We start from the raw sequence: 16545 nt of genomic DNA, 5'->3' as shown, positions 1-16545 counted from the left end.
TACCTGCGTAGTACGATCACGGTTGTTGGCCTATTCGTACTAGTACTGTGGTACGAGTACGTTCGCCGGTTCCGCCAATCACGTGTTAGTGCGAAACTCGGCCGGGCGAATGGAAATAATGTCAAATTGCAACACCTTCAGCGGTACCTAGTGCACATGATACGAAGTTCGGCGACACGGCCATGTTTTCCCTGCGCCTCTCGGGTTCCTGTCGATGGTAATCTCGACCACAACCCACACAGCAGCATCTGGGCAAGCCGATCATTAGTGTTCATGCTTCTCCGGGACTGATCATGTGTATAAGAATCCCCATCTCTGGCGTTTCTTGCGTATTTCCTCCCGACCAGGGCCTTCATTATCACGACCACTACTCCTCCTACTGCTACTAACTCACCTAGGCAGAGCGACTCATCTCCTTACCTCCTCCGTCTTCTGTCCAAATGGTCGTACTATCCTCATAGCCCTAATTGATGGTGCGTAGTAGCCGTCTCCAGCCTCCATCACCTCGGCGCTGTTCGTTCAGATCTCACCATGGTCGAACTGATACCTCCCCCTGATCCTCACACTCTCCTCCCTCCTCTGCTCGCTTGTTTACCTACATCTTTCGCCTCCCATAGGCCAGCTCCAGCACTCCTAGACCTACTGTCTCCTATCCTACGGCAGCGCTTGGATGTACACACCTCCGGGGACTCCCGCGACAACTGGGCGGGGCTATTGTGTTGGAATGCCGAGAAAGGAGACATTCTGAAAGCCAAAATCGAAGAGACAGTGTTCGAACCACACCCTGCGTCTGGGGAGATCGAAGTGGGCGACACAGAACCCATAACCTACAAGCGATTAGACGAAGAGACGCTCCATGCGCAGATTCCTCTGCTCGACTGGCCATTCACCGCCTTGTACTTGTGGTGCCCCGACAAAGATCAGGGAAACGTCAGATCCTGGAAGCTAGCAGAATTATTACCCTTCGATGAAGAGCTGCGGGATGATCCCTCATGGTCGGCAACCATTGGAGAGGCGAATGAACACGCACAAGAGAGAATGGTTACTGAAGCTTTGCAAGAGGCTGATACGGCCAGCTCACGTGCTCAAAGAGAACTAGCAGCCCCTGAGCCGGACGAAGATAACTACTGGGCCATGTACGACAAGACTCCTGCCAGAACACCCGCCCGGAAAGCTTCAGTTGAACCTCATCACGACCGATCGGCGGAAGACGACTATTATGCGCAATATGGCAGTGTGCAGCCTGCGCTGGACAGTCACGATCCCGATGAGGAGATGGAAGAAGCAGGGGACTCCACCTTGAATGGTGATACTCTGCAACAGTTACTTTCTCGAGAGATCGACTCTCCCCAGGATCGGGGTCCTCCGCCGTACCAGGGCAGCTTCGACGACGTGGGGTTGGAGAAGGCGGTACAAGTCAACCATCCTGTGCCTTCGTCACCTTCATCGAAAGCATCAGACACGGTGGCTCGACTGGAACAACATGCAGAGCGGTACACAGCATCTGAGATGGGAATTCGGCAACATATTAGTACGAGTATGAAAAGCATGTATCGACTGGCGCAGAGTGCGGGCATGGACCGTGAAGAATTTGAGCGTATCGTGCAGCGTGAACTGGAAACATTGAGCATATTGGATAGGAACGAGTAGCGGAACCTCAATAGCTATATTTTAGTATCTTGTCGCACATCGACCGTCTACAAGGACAATTGTTCCCGCCAGTGTCAGGGGCGGGCCCTACATTCAAGCCCCTTTACACGAGGCTCGACAGGCACCGGACCCACCAGTAGGGAGACGTGAAGGCTGTCGCGTCACCGTCAACCGACACCTCCCAAAAGTTCAGGACACGTTCGAAACTCGACGTCTCCCTCTTCCTCCTCGTATCTCCAGAAATGCAGCTACTCAATTGGGCTGTTTGATTTTATGGTCCTTTCCTTCTTCATACTTCTTCTTTGTTCTTCGATTCATTGAACCTGGCAAACTTTGCCTTATTGCAGCTCTCCTCCTGCTCCGCGGCTTGAGCCTCTCCTTGTCCTACTCGCCCTTCCTACCATGTCTGCCCCCAATTCCACCCTCCGCCAAAGGAGTGGAAAGGAAAAGAACAAGGCTGTGGTCAATGGAGATAAAGTTGAAGATGTGATCGCCAACATATATCAAGACGTGCAGAAGAAAACATCGAGAGAATGGGACTATAAGGCGGCCCTGGCCATCATCACCGTCCTTGCGTTTGCAACTCGATTCTTTGGCATCAGCCATCCAGATGAAGTGGTTTTCGACGAGGTGCATTTTGGCAAAGTACGTTGGAGCTTGATATCCAGTTTATTCCGGGACGAATCCAACTAACAACAACCGCAGTTTGCCTCTTACTATTTGCAACGGACCTATTTCTTCGATGTGCATCCTCCCTTCGGAAAGCTTCTCTTCGCCCTTGTCGGCTGGCTGGTTGGCTACGATGGACATTTCCTCTTTGACAATATCGGTGAATCCTACATCGCCAACAATGTCCCATATGTGGCGTTTCGGGCACTTCCTGCGTTGCTGGGCGCCCTTACCGTCGTGGTTGTCTTCTTGATCATGTGGGAATCAGGCTATTCACTCCCGGCGTGCGTTTTGGCATCTGGATTGGTTCTTTTCGACAATTCGCACGTTGGGCAAACCCGCCTGATTCTGCTTGATGCCACATTGGTCTTCTTCATGTCGCTGAGCATCTTCTGTTACGTCCGGTTCTACAAGCAACGCCACGAGCCTTTTGGCCGGAAATGGTGGAAGTGGCTTCTGCTTACCGGCTTTTGCATGAGCTGTGTCATCTCCACCAAGTATGTGGGCACCTTCACCTTTGTCACCATTGGATGTGCTGTCTGCATCGACCTCTGGGATCTTTTGGACATCAACCGCAAGGGAGGAGCATTGGATCTCTTCACGTTTGGCAAGCATTTCGTCGCCCGAGCTGTGGGATTGATCGTCATCCCTTTCTTCTTCTATCTGTTCTGGTTCCAGGTTCATTTCGCAATTCTCAATCGGTCTGGCCCTGGAGACGATTTCATGTCACCGGAATTCCAGGAAACGCTCAGCGACAATCTGCTGCATCAGGCCTCGCTGGACGTTCATTATTACGATGTCATTACTTTGCGGCACAAGGACACTAAGGTGTACTTGCACAGCCATCCCGACAAATATCCTCTGCGATATGATGACGGACGTATCTCCAGCCAGGGGCAACAGGTCACTGGCTACCCTTTCAACGATACCAACAACCACTGGCAGATCTTGCCCAACGATCCAATTTTGGATGGAGCCCGTGCCGATGAGCCCGTTCTCAACGGTGATCTTGTCAAGCTTCGACACGTCGTCACCGATACAATACTGTTGACTCATGATGTGGCATCCCCCTCCTACCCCACCAACCAGGAATTCACAACAGTTCCCCTGGAACTTGCAGCTGGAGAGCGCCACAACGACACCTTGTTTGAGATTCGAATGGAGCAAGGAAAGAAAGGAGTGCCGTTCAAATCCATGTCTGGGCAATTCAAGCTTATCCATTACCCGACCAAGGTTGCCATGTGGACTCACACATCCCCTCTGCCAGAATGGGCGTACAAACAAGCCGAGATCAATGGCAACAAGAATGTGCAGCAGTCAAGCAACATTTGGTATGTGGAGGACATTCCCAGTCTCCCCGAAGATTCTCCGAGACGTATCAAGGAGGTCAGAAAGCCGAAACATCTACCTTTCCTGGTCAAATACATTGAACTTCAGCGAGCCATGTTTTACCACAATAACGCATTGACGGCAAGCCACCCTTATGCAACTCAACCATTCCAGTGGCCGTTCTTGTTGCGAGGAGTGAGTTTCTGGACTCAGGAGAGTACCAGGCAGCAGATATATTTCCTGGGCAATCCCATCGGATATTGGATTGCTTCGTCTTTGCTCGCTGTCTTTGCAGGCATTATTGCCGCAGATCAACTGGGATTGAGACGTGGAGTGGATGCTCTTGATAAACGTAAGTTGTTGAGCCGGGACGATGACATGAGGGTGGTTTTGCTGACTTCTCTTCACCAGGGACTCGATCTCGTCTGTACAATAGTACCGGCTTCTTCTTCCTCTGCTGGGCGGCACACTATTTCCCTTTTTACCTAATGGGCCGTCAACTCTTCTTGCATCATTATCTGCCTGCGCACCTGGCTTCGTGCCTGGTCACTGGAGCTCTGGTAGAATTCATCTTCAACGTCGACCCAGTGTTGGACCAGGAGACAGCTTCCACAATCGCTTCCAAGAAGGACAAGGTCACTGGCAAGCTCTCGGACAAGACGAAACGAACGTTCCAAACGGCATCGGACCGTCTCAAGGGACACAGCATGATTACCACTTGGGCAGCCACGTTTGTTGTCCTGGCCGCGGTAATTGGCGGCTTCATCTTCTTCTTCCCACTCACCTACGGCTGGCCAGGCTTGACTCCGGCCGAAGTCAATGCCAGGAAATGGCTAGGGTATGATTTGCACTTTGCCAAATAAATGGCCACATGCGAACGATGCGGATCGACCTTTGCGAAGCGAAACAAGCCATGGCGTGTGATACATGTGTCAAGTTATACTACTCCGACTACCGTACAGACCAAAGCGCAGGGGTGGGGATGATCGAGCGGGACATGGAGGCAATTTCCCAAAGAGGTCAACAGACACTGGGAGACATGAACAGCGATTCTGCCGGGCAGAAAAAGACACGGCTATTGGAGGGGAATGAGCCGTCACTAAGTGATACAGCCGACGGAAGATACGGACGCCGCAAAACGGTGCCAAAGGAAAAGAGAACCGAGTGGGAGAGAGACGGACTGCAGTGGTCATTTGACGTTCATGTTCCAACTTCTCCAGGCTCTGTCATGGCTGGACTGGACTGGACTGGACTTGGCTGGGCTAGGCTGGAGCCCGACTGTCGAGTACAGATAGTCACGTCCTTTCGTGTGTGTACTCGTCATTCATCTTTGTGTTGGTCTCGGCTCTGCCTACTACCCTTACTACACTACATTATTGCTGCCTACCAGTGTGATGAAAGGCAAGGGTGATCTTCTGGTCTGGGTGATCAAATACAAACCCCCAGACGTCGCCACACACACAGAGATGGAGGGAGAGGCATGGAGGCACATTGATAGCGCGAGGGAGGGAGAGAGATAGATCGCTGGTGATAAACACCCGGAACTACCACAACCGAAGCAAACCAAACCAAATCAAATCAAACCAGACCGGCGTCCCTTGATCACAATGGATTCCATGACCGGTTCGAGTCTAGTGCTAGTAGCGCATGGGCAATCAAGACTTTACATGATTTTAGGTACTTTGGATCTCTTCCAGTCCGTTCCGTTTGTTTCAAGATTGTTGTCTACCTGTATCCGCTAGTAGTAGTAGTAGTACGTTGGAACTTGGTTTACGTTGGGGTGTCTACCTACCTATCTACCCAGGGTACCTACCTACTACTAGTACTGGAACATGCTCTGCAACCTTGAGTAGGCAGTAGTAGTAACTCTGTAAGTTGTATCTGTTGATAACAGTCAGGATAACTTGATTGTGGGAAGTGAGAAAAGACACGGGGAACAATCGTTCGGTGAGGGTTGATGAGTAGGTAAGGTAGGTAGGCGAGGTGAGGCAAGGAGCTAGGTTGAAGTTATCTTGATATGTGGTAGTACCTAGGATATATCACAGAGATCTACTGGTAAGGCCCTTAAGGTAAGGGAAGATGTCCTCCATGCCTTTTCTATGTACACTACCAAGAACCTGAATGTCAGAGCATATCTTAGGTATCTTACCTTAGGTAAGGTATCTAGTACTATCTACCCTGAGTAACTCCGAATCCGATCTCATCATCGTTGTTTATCAGGTTTTATGTACCTAGGTAGTAAGGTATTAAGATACCTTAGGGAACAATGTCAGTCATGAAGTCGGAAGTCGGAAGTCGGTGGCATCGATAAGAAAGTGGTAACGGGAGTCGGGATTCCATTCTACTGGGTTACCCACCTCAACTCATAAACGCCGTGTCAAGTTTTACTGCAGTGCATTGTGAGTCGACTAGGATGGATATAGCCTGCCAGTGGCTGGTATGATGGTAGTAGTACAAGGAGAGTGCAGGGTGAGTACAGTAAGGTCCCCTAGTTAGGGTATGTGATAAGTGATAAGTGATAACTTGGAAGTCAAGTCGGTAATCGGTGCGTCGGTAGTCGGGATTCTCTCCCTCATTTTCCTTCCCCAGGGCCCAAACACCCCACCCCAGCGAACTCCCCCGTCGCCGAGAGCCGGATGATGGATGAGGGATACAGTGATTGATGATGGGTGGATGGATGTAAGCGTCCATGTTCATGTCATTCGTATCATGCATAGGTGGGGGCAGGGTGGCATCTTGCACCTTGGCTTGCAAAGAAGGCTTGTTGCAGCTTATGGCAACCTAGGTAGATGGCACATTAAAGGTATAAGAACGAAATACTATGCAAAGTTGTGGTTGTGTTTGTTTTATATATTACATGGATAGATTACATAGGTACATACATGAACGATGGATGCATGCACGTTGGTCACTGCAACTGCACGGTTCTGCCCACCTGCCTGAACATGTGCCCAAAACAACTGACATCGAGATAGCAAGGAGAAACCTGTTTTCTTCGACCTCGCAGACTCGGACACGACAACGAAACTTTCAGCCCGTGACCTGCCAGACATGGAGACAAGAGGGAGAGAGTGACAAGGCTCATACCATTCAACCCTCAATACCTTAAGACAACTCGTCAATATCACCATACAATACGCAGCGAAGATCGACCAGAATCTTGACAACAACCAGTAACTCCTTTTGATGCGATTGATTCCAAACAACTAGACAATTTACATGTGCGCCAAATGCGGGCAACATCCCATGGAGAAGACTTCCGGCGAGAAAAAAGCCAATCTCACAATCCTCCCAACGCCACGCTCAGCAAACGTAAGTAAGCATTGCCACCACCCGAGCAGAAGGGACATCCGTAGGTAACCGAGACGAGCCATGAAAGAGACAAAAAGATTCGTTGGTCATTCACCTGTAATGGACGGCGTCACTCGCAATTTCAGTCAGTCTTTTCGGTTGAAGACAGACCACCTCGGCCTTGTTGTTGACCGTGATGTGAGCAGGAACATTGCTGTGCATCGGGTACCGGGCTCGTCGCTCGAGTTCGTCCAGAGGGGTTTGGGAACGGATATACTTGGTTCGGCCGTCCTCGTGACCTTTCCAATCCCAGCTCTCGAAGCGACCCTGGGTCAGAGCCGACCACACCAAGCGGCGTTGACGCTGACAGATCAAAACGTCTTCGGTGATCTTCTTGAAGTCCCACTTCTTGTTGGCCTCCGCCTCGAACGCCTTGAAAACGGCTTGAGTTTCGGCATCTTCGCTTGTTGCAAGGTTGACCAGTTCGCGCGGATCCTTGCGCAAGTTGAACAACTGGGGAGGATCGATCGGACATGTGATGTATTTCCAGTCGCCACGTCGGATCATCATCAGCGGTGCCACGGTTCCTTCACCCATGTACTCGGCAAACACAGTGTCATGGCCACCGCTGCCGCCATACAGATGAGGCATCAATGATAGGCCGTCCATCGGTAACCCGGGGACTAGTTTAGATCCGATGAGATCCACGAGAGTCGGCATCAGATCTAGCGTCGATACATTCTGCGACACGCGGTGAGGAGTGAATTGTGTTGGGTGGCTGATGAGCATAGGCACTCGGACCGAGTTCTCGAAATAGGACATCTTGTACCACAACCCCCTCTCACCCAACATGTCTCCGTGGTCACCAGAGAACATGACGACTAAAGGTCCGTCAGTGAACGCCAAACGCGGGGGAGTTGGCAGGGGTGTGCAAACTTACTGGTGTCATTGTCCAATCCACACTTCTTGATCACATCAAGTAATTGGCCGATACAATCATCCACATAACTCACCGCACCGTAGTATGCGCGTCTGGCACGCTTGATTTGCTCGTCGGTGAAGTCGTGACCTTCCAGCTCGCAGACGTGCATTAGACGCCGGCTATGGGGATCTTGGTCTGCCGGGTTGATTTTGACATCGGGGAGCTCGATGTCAACACCTTCGTACAGATCCCAATACTTGTCCTCGATGGCGTAGGGGTCATGAGGATGGGTGAAAGATACCGTCAAGGCAAATGGCCTCTTTCCAGGCGCCTCCCGGGCATAGTCATACAGATACTGCTTGGACTTGTACAGAACCTCCTCATCATAGTCGAGCTGGTTGGTGCGCACACAGGGCCCTGCTTGCAGGATCGAGCTACTGTTGTGGTACCATTCTAGTCTGCGATCAGGGTCATCCCAGTTCACCGCCCAGCCAAAGTCGCCTGGATAGATGTCCGCAGTCAACCTGTTTTCATACCCATGCAACTGGTCTCCGATAAAGTGCATCTTGCCCGCCAACGTGGTCTCGTAACCCGCCGCTCGCAGGTAATGCGCATATGTAGGAGTCTCCGAGGGAATGGAACAGGCATTGTCGTAGGAGCCTATCTTGGAGGGGAGTTGACCGCTGATGAGGCACATGCGGGAGGGGGCGCACAGTGGTGAGTTGCAGTAGGCCGAGTCGAAAACGACCGAGCGTTCCGCCAGCTTGTCGAGGTTTGGGGTCTTGATCTGCGACTTGGGATTGTGCATCTTCAACAGAGGAGCGGCCAGTTGGTCGGCCATGATGAAAAGAATGTTGGGCTTTGATGGAAAGAGAGGAGTCGAGAAACCGTTGGCACCATGGTAGCCATTAGGAGGGGAGACTGGGGGAGAGGCGGGCATTGGGTCGTAGGAGCCCATCTTTGCGGTGAAAGAGTAATCGATGCTTATATTGTATGAGACACTGGTGCTGGTATGTATATGCGCGTCGAGCAGGCCGATGGAGATATTCTGTGGGAGATGCTGGCAGCTTCAAAGCAAAAAGAGAGAGACAAAGGAGCCAGCGGTGGGAGGCAAGAGGAAGATATAAGACCAGAACAAGGCAAGCCACGGAGTTCGAGCTTGTCTTTTTGTGGAGGAGATGACAATTTCTCCAGAAGATGTGCGGTGCGCTACCGTGGTTATGTGGACGCGTTGACTAGTGAATGTGAGAGGCCGACGACTCGAAGGGAGGAGGAGCAGCAGCAACAGGACCGGCAGTACGAGGAAGAAGGAGACGAAGAAGAGAGGCGACGGATTAAGAGCAGGCAGAAAACGAAGCAGCAGAAGCAGAAAGTTTACTACTCCTGGTATGGCGTATGTGGGGGACATTTACAAGCCCGGATCACGCTGCGCTGCGCTGCGCTGCGAATGAGCAGTGTCACTCTGGCGGGCGGTCAACGGACCCCGGCGGCTGTAACATCGGGCCTGGTTTCGATCTACTCGTCTGTTTCCTGTCATGACTGCGGGCACAATAATGTGGAGAGATGACAGCGGTCGTAATCACGGTGAAGGCTTTGATTGAAAGGGGGCCACCGCTGAGATCGAAGGGATCACGAAGGGATCACGAGTAGGAGGAAGAGGAGCCGTAGGAGCAGATACCACCTCATGGCATTGTTTCCATTCGGCGGATTTGAGGGAAATCGCGGTCTTGCGTCTTATTGCAACATTTTCTGGCGGAAGCACGCCATTATTTGCCACAAACGGACAAGTCGAAAAGCGTAGGCGGTGAGCGAGGAAGATCCAGGAGACCCAGAAGGCCCGGGAGAGGTGGAAGTGGCGGAGGGAGATGCTAATAATTGTGTGTAATACATACTAGGAGCCTGGGATCACGCTTATTTGGGCCCCTGTCACTGCACCCGACCCCCGGGTTCCTTAGATCCCTCCATCGACGATTGGGAACAGCCCCTTAGCCTCCTTAGCCCCTGGCTGTCGTCTATATCCCGCCAGCCTATCAGCCTCAAACACTCTTCTCCTCTCCTGCAGGGCTGCGAGGCATGGAAAACGAGGAGAAGAAGGCTACCCAATCACTGCGTTTGTTGTTCTGTCTTGCCATTCAACCTGCATCTGATTTCACGACAGGTTCCGCCATTGGTTCGGTTACTGTAAACTTCAACCCGAACATTCCTGCCTGGTGTGACGATATTGAAAGAATGTGTTGGAGGTGGAGGGACAAGGCTGTGCTCGCTTTTCCCTTGTAGCGTCTCTGAATATTATCATCTTCTTCTTCCTGGCTGGCACAGCATGATGACCTTTTCCAGAAATACCCTCATGGTAGCACAAGATGAATCCTCCAGCCTACAGGAGTCCCGCCACTCACACAACGACTCCGACTCATGTCTGATGTCTTGGTGCGCTGTTGATCCAAAATAGGGCCCGTGTGCAGTACCTGTAGTTGCTGCCCAGCTCAACGTGCTGTACTGTGCGAGAGTTGCATTGCTTCATTGCCCTGCCTATTCCAGTTATAGAGTCCATCCACCATCTTACTTGGCTCATTCTTACCGCTGCTGGGACTGCGAAGCAGGTGGTATCTGCGAGAGGCTTTGAGGGTGACAACAGGTCAACAACACGGGAGACCACCTTCAGGCACCCGAGTCGCTGCAGACATGGAGAAGAACTGCTCCTCTACCCATACGCCTCAGCACTGGCAGGGCCTTGATGCGATCCTAGGCACTCATTCGAGCCGTGGTGGTGAGGGACTTGGTGGTAGCAAGGTAGGTCCAGTGGAAAGACAACAACTTGCAGCTGAGGTTCGAACCCGCTGGCGCTCCACGTGACCGCCGAGGGCCTTGGATCGTGTAGACCATGCAGCTTTCCCAGCCTCCTCCATCGCAGTTTGGGCAAAGTCTTACCAAAACATAACCGGGCGTCGTTTCGCATACACTCGTTTGCACAGTGTCCATCCGTCCATTCTTTTTCGCTTTGCGGTCAATGTCGACGTTGCTGTATTGCTAATTTCGTTGCCAAAATACCGCGGACCACCACTCCCTTTGTCGCAATCCATTCCACTATCACATTGAGCTGCAACAAACATGGCCGATACCGAAGAGAGCATACAGATTGCCGACTCCGGCGAGGGAGATGTTGAGATGGGCACGGCTGGAGAAGAGCACGAGGGGGAGGAAGAGAGCTAAGACAACCCGGAAGGAGAAGGTGAGGGCGAGGGCAACGACACTATCTCAGCTCCGACCAGAAACCCGCAGACCATATTCCTCGAATATCTGAAGTCGCCGATTGTGCAGCTCATTGTCGGCAGGGGCGAGGAGGAGACGACATTGACGGCGCACAAGGCCCTACTGGACGAGTCGCCCTACTTTAAAGAAAAGTTGTCAGGCCTCGACGAAGAAGATCTCCGCGTAGATCTCTACGACGAGTATCTGGACGCAATGGTTTGCTTTCTGCAATATCAATACACAGGCGAATACTTCCCACGGCGCCTCGGGAATGACACCCTCGAATCCGATCCCTCTGTCCCCGCCATTGACAACACCGGTGACCAGCTGCTGAGACATGCCCGCGTGTACACTTTGGCAGGAAAACTCGGCTTACCAGCACTGAAGACTCTGGCTCATTCCAAGATCCACCTGATCAACTCTACCGCCGTCGGTGAGATTGCATATGCGAGATTCGTCTATGGCAACACCCCTCCGGACGATGTTATCATCCGCAAACCTGTCGCAGCGTTCTGGGCGACTCGTTCGCATGTTCTGCGCCACGAGGCCGAGGCAGAGTTCAAGGCCATGTGTCTGGAGTATCCACAGTTTGGCTTCGATGTCCTTAGTCTTGTGTTGGATCAACGGGAAAAGAGGGCGAGAGAGCGTGAGGATCACGGCACGCCCGGCGGCCCCCGAGGCAGGAAGCGAATGCGACCGAGTATCAATGTCTGAAGTGCGACAAGCGGATCATCTCCATTCACTGTAGAACGTTTCCACTGGGATTTGCTGTCTCGGAGGCTTTTCGACCGTGGTCGGCAAAGATATCTCAGTAACAGCGTCCTCGTCGGTGTCCATCTCATGGTTGTATTATACCGGGCACATGGAGGGATAAACGGGACGAAAAGGATGTACCAATCAATCGCAACTGCAATGGTAGCTGGGAAGTGTTGTAATTGCTACGAAAGTAATGAAACCATAGTATTTCATGGTTACCCCCAGTCCATACATGATCTTCACAGGGGGCATAGGCTTCCCGGTTGAGTTCTGTCACCTCCAACGCTCATTAGTCCCACGCGCAAACATTCGCAGGAAGACTCCCTGCAATTGGAAACTGTGAAAAGCCAACGTAGCCGTTTGTGGGATTCGCGAATCGGTTGGCGGGGATGTCACACATGGAGACAAGTGCCGCAGTGGGAGGGAGGAGTAAATCCATAAGAGCAGCGCAGCCTACAAGTTTGTACACGGAACGTACTGCGTGAGGTGCCTTGGTGGACCAAGTGACATTCGCGTGCCTGGGTTAGCGATTGAGTAGATGTCGGCAGACCCTCGGAGCTGTTCAAAGGGACGAGGCTGATGAGTGATGAGGGCAGTTCCATAGGACGTACTAGGAGTATGTAGCAGCAGAGCACTAGTGGTTGGCCGAACAGTAATAAACCCAATTTCTCTCGTGCACTGCCAGTGCGGGGGCCTTAGCCCTTGCGCTTCAGCGACCCCAGCCTTTGCACACGTCCTTTTACTGCAGGCGGCGCCGAGGTGGAAGCGGACGGAGTCATATCCAAGGAAGTCAGATCTATAGCACGCGGCGCAGTGGGACATCAGTGTCTCTGAACAACCAAAGCCCCTGTTCGTCACCACTGCGATTCCATGCTACAGCGCGCATTCCCGTGAACCTCCAGTCTCTTACCTCTGCGACACTGTCTTCCCAGGCAATGCGTCCATGCGATCCTACTGAGGGCGACACCGCGCAGAGTCTCCTCCCGCAGCTGCGAAGCTAGGTCTGATTCGCAATCCGGCGGCCAATGTCAGATCTCCAAGATGGGCCTGATCATGCAGGCACTGGTGCGAACAGGGACACGGGCAACCGGACTTCGGTGTCAAGTGAAGCCATCTCTCCCTCTGCTCCGCGCAAACCAGGTCAGGCTTCGCCGACAGAGCAACCCAAGAAGAAGCGCAAGGTGAATCATGGTTCGTTCTCCTTCTCAAGTGACCATCGCATAGCTGCAGCCCTAACTGACGACCTCCATTAGCATGCGTCTACTGCCGTCGTTCGGTGAGTCAGTTTCATTTTGGTGACCAGAGGCACCCGAGATTCGAGTTGGCAAAGAGGAAGTTGATAGGCTAACATGTGGTTCTTTGGGATACACAGCATATGACCTGCGATTCGGTACGACTCCTCTCATCTCCATGACGAGCCTCCCGTCACCCTTTCAGAAATACGTTGGCTAATGCGACCCTCCTCGTGGGGCCATGTCTCAGGATCGCCCTTGTCAGCGCTGCATCAAGAGAAACATCGGACACCTGTGTCATGACGAACCCAAAGAAGGGCACGGATATCACAAGAAGGGAAAAGCCGACTCGGACGCCACGGCAGGAGAGGAACAATCTCCGCCCAAAGATGAATATTCCTCGGCACCGGATGTGCAAGGAGCTGCGACTGCGATGGTGAACAACTCTAGCCACGCTCTCCTGCAAGAGGACAATATGGGACTAAGACCGCCCGCGAATGACACCATGTCTGTCTCTAACCAAGGCACCGCGCCTCAAACCGCAGGGATTAATGGCAACAGTCAGAGCCGTAGGTGCGCATCAATGTCCGCAAGTGATTCACCCTGACAGTGTGCAGAATTTGGATATAATGACCCTTGGATCGGCGTGCAGAATCGCTTTAATGATATGCACGCTTTCCATCCTAGCTACATGTTCAACGCCAACGAGGTCACAGACGAATTCAACCTATTGACCGACTTTCTGAGTACCAGCCTTTTCGAAGAGACGGGCATGTACGCAACGGAGGATCTCCAGGGGCATTACAATGATCCCTCCTTCATGAACTCGATGGCTGTGTCGGCTCTGCCTGTACCAGGGATTGAGCCCATGATCACTCAGGAACACGGCAACAATGGACAAACGACAAACCACAATAACGCCGCTCAAGCCGCAATGATTTCCAGGCCATCAAGTGTCAAGCCCACCTCGGACAAGGCGCGAGAGAAGTATTACATGATGGCTGCCGATCCCACCGGCGCCGAACCGCCAGAAGAGCGCATGAACAAGCTGCTCAAGGCCAAGTACGATGCCGGCATGCTGAGGCCATTCAACTACGTCAATGGTTATGCACGGCTGAATAAATACATGGAAAAGAATATGAAACAATCATCACGGCATAAGATACTTATGCAATTGGATCAATTCAGGCCCAAGTTTCGAGAGCGCATGCAAAGCTTGACAGACATCGAGCTTGTGCTAGTTGAGATGTGGTTTGAAAGGAGTTTGATGGAGTATGACCGGATCTTTGCCAGCATGGCTATACCAGCGTGCTGCTGGAGAAGAACCGGCGAGATTTTTCGGGGCAATAAAGAAATGGCAGAGCTGATACAGGTGCCCATTGAATCACTTCGTGATGTAAGTGTCATCAGAATCTGCTCGGCTGCAGGCCTGACTAACCTCTACTGAAGGGTAAACTTGCAATACACGAGATCATTGTCGAGGATCAACTGGTCAGCTACTGGGAGAAGTTCTGCGCCATCTGCTTCGACCAGCAACAGAAGGCAATGCTGACTAGCTGTACGCTGCGGAGTCCTAAGGGAGGCTCAGACGCGGATATTCCATGTTGCTTCTCATTTACCATCCGCAGAGACAACCACAATATGTGAGTCTTGCCCCGGCTTCGATGCTACCAGCCTAACCGTTGCAGACCATCGTTGATCGTGGGGAATTTTCTGCCCATGAACCCTATGAAGCAGTGACTGAGTAACTGCGGGATAAAATGACATTTGTATAAAGAAATCCACGAATGAAACGTTCTTCAAACTAAGTATTCGTCTGTTTTCTTCTAATCGTGTTGGTTGATTGCGTGGATGATGGAGGGCTGGCGCTCTGGTCGTCTGCCAGTGCTTCTCAGCAGGCGTGGATTCTCGTTGACGTGGCTGCCTGTCCACCTCTACACTGCAGGCTACATATTCTGGCAAAATCTCCATCCGCCTGCTTCTCTGTGATATTGGCCCAGCTCCCATGTTGCCAGAATCAGTTGCAGGCAAGGCGCAGTCTGTGCTAGGTATGCTGACATTGCCGCCATCCTAGATGAGCCGCTAATGAAGAACAGACTTTGCGGCACATTTGAAAGAGTGTCTGAGCAAAGATGCAGAGACAGCCTTTCAAGGTTTTCCTGATGTCCTCTTCTACATTCGAGCCCTGCCTCTCCCACGAAAGGAGATCTCGCCTAGTCAGAGGTTGGAGTTCGACCGCGAAGGCGTCGCAATCTGGAATAGTTGTTGCAAACTGGTCACAAAGAGAGGGACTGCGCAGCACCTTGGAGATCTGGCTGACGGTACCTAATGCTAAGAGGAAGGTTGACACCCGTGTCTAACAACCATGCTGTAGTTCGAGCATTTTCTTATCTCCTGCTTGAAAGTGCAGCAAACTCCAGGCGTAAAGGTCTAGGGTGCATCGAGCCAACTGCTTCTGCTTTGGCTTATCTGTTGCAGGCGAACCCCGGATCTTCAAATGCGCTCTGAAAGCGGCAAGATCCTGTTTGGGTGAAAGCCCTTGACGATACTTCATTGCTTTTGGCTGATTGTCCTGCAGACAGTTGCCGACTCGAGACCGGGGTAAAGATTGTTGAACAACTTGCCTCAAAACAGGAGAGCTTGTCTCGGTCGATCCACGACGATGTCCCCAACAGCAGCCACGTCCATGACGATCTAAAAGAGCAATATCTGCTCCTGCGTGTGGCGTTGGTCCGTAAACGTATCATGTACACCGCAAGTGGTATGGCATTGACCGCGGACAGGCCTGGAAGCAAGATTGCCTCGACCTGGCCGAGCATTTCTATGCGCTACTTGAACCACTGCAGCCCAAGTTGAGCTCAGATCATACCGGACAACTCATCGACCTCTGTTACGAGATTGGGAACGACCAGCTTGTGAAGCAACATAGCAGTCGGGCTGTGGAATGGCTCAAGAGGGCTTGTACGCTCTCCACCAGCAGAAATGCAGAAGCTGCAGACGTCGATACACAGGAACTGCGGCTCACCTTGCTGCACACCTATGGTAAGCACAACATGTCCCTCCGGTCGAGCCGACATCTCATGCTCCAGGTAGTCAGAGCACTACTTTTGGAAAAAGAGCCCGAAGCCGGCAACGAAGTACGGAAGAGGTTTCAATTAATGCGTGAGGTGAATTGTCAATTGGAAGATAGATTTCCTTGTCAATGTTCTCACAAAACCAGGAATTCGGGCAGAAGCTTTCAGTCATCTTGCTTCAGCTGGAAGTACTCTCGCATGACCCTGCCCCTGATGTCGATACATACCATACAGGTAAGCTGTCTACTGGGACAATGCAACCTCAAATTGTGTCTTAAGCGATGCAGAATTGATGAAGACGGTGCGGGTTGCTCACCTAACCCCATCGAACCACAAGATGTGAGTTTTGCTTAGCCAGTGAAGGTCTTGGGCG

At 52.0% G+C, this 16545-nt stretch overlaps 6 protein-coding genes across 6 annotated transcripts; 5 read left to right on the top strand and 1 right to left on the bottom strand.

Annotated features, from left to right (window-relative positions):
• Positions 1-531: 531 nt before the first annotated feature.
• Positions 532-1650, top strand: A1O1_05456 (uncharacterized protein; the record flags this gene model as incomplete). Its single annotated transcript, XM_007726342.1, has 1 exon — positions 532-1650. The coding sequence occupies one exon, from the start codon at positions 532-534 to the stop codon at positions 1648-1650; it is 1119 nt and encodes a 372-aa protein (XP_007724532.1).
• Positions 1651-2052: 402 nt separating this feature from the next.
• Positions 2053-4511, top strand: A1O1_05455 (dolichyl-phosphate-mannose-protein mannosyltransferase; the record flags this gene model as incomplete). Its single annotated transcript, XM_007726341.1, has 3 exons — positions 2053-2295; positions 2356-4000; positions 4060-4511. 3 exons carry the CDS (start codon positions 2053-2055, stop codon positions 4509-4511), a joined length of 2340 nt encoding a protein of 779 aa, XP_007724531.1.
• Positions 4512-7050: 2539 nt separating this feature from the next.
• Positions 7051-8819, bottom strand: A1O1_05454 (choline-sulfatase; the record flags this gene model as incomplete). Its single annotated transcript, XM_007726340.1, has 2 exons — positions 7051-7820; positions 7880-8819. 2 exons carry the CDS (start codon positions 8817-8819, stop codon positions 7051-7053), a joined length of 1710 nt encoding a protein of 569 aa, XP_007724530.1.
• Positions 8820-11018: 2199 nt separating this feature from the next.
• On the top strand, positions 11019-11824 carry A1O1_05453 (uncharacterized protein; the record flags this gene model as incomplete). The annotated part of the gene is made up of 2 exons (XM_007726339.1): positions 11019-11090; positions 11141-11824. 2 exons carry the CDS (start codon positions 11019-11021, stop codon positions 11822-11824), a joined length of 756 nt encoding a protein of 251 aa, XP_007724529.1.
• Positions 11825-13339: 1515 nt separating this feature from the next.
• Positions 13340-14838, top strand: A1O1_05452 (uncharacterized protein; the record flags this gene model as incomplete). Its single annotated transcript, XM_007726338.1, has 4 exons — positions 13340-13667; positions 13716-14494; positions 14548-14741; positions 14787-14838. The coding sequence occupies 4 exons, from the start codon at positions 13340-13342 to the stop codon at positions 14836-14838; spliced, it is 1353 nt and encodes a 450-aa protein (XP_007724528.1).
• Positions 14839-15103: 265 nt separating this feature from the next.
• A1O1_05451 (uncharacterized protein) lies at positions 15104-16148 on the top strand (the record flags this gene model as incomplete). The annotated part of the gene is made up of 3 exons (XM_007726337.1): positions 15104-15146; positions 15195-15419; positions 15677-16148. 3 exons carry the CDS (start codon positions 15104-15106, stop codon positions 15952-15954), a joined length of 546 nt encoding a protein of 181 aa, XP_007724527.1. The 3' UTR covers positions 15955-16148.
• Positions 16149-16545: the final 397 nt, after the last annotated feature.

Source organism: Capronia coronata, assembly GCF_000585585.1.
Source record: "Capronia coronata CBS 617.96 chromosome Unknown acBCG-supercont1.4, whole genome shotgun sequence".
NCBI classification, from domain to species: Eukaryota; Fungi; Ascomycota; class Eurotiomycetes; order Chaetothyriales; family Herpotrichiellaceae; genus Capronia; species Capronia coronata.
The sequence above is the reverse complement of the archived record's forward strand: the minus strand, read 5'-3'. Positions and strand labels throughout refer to the sequence as shown.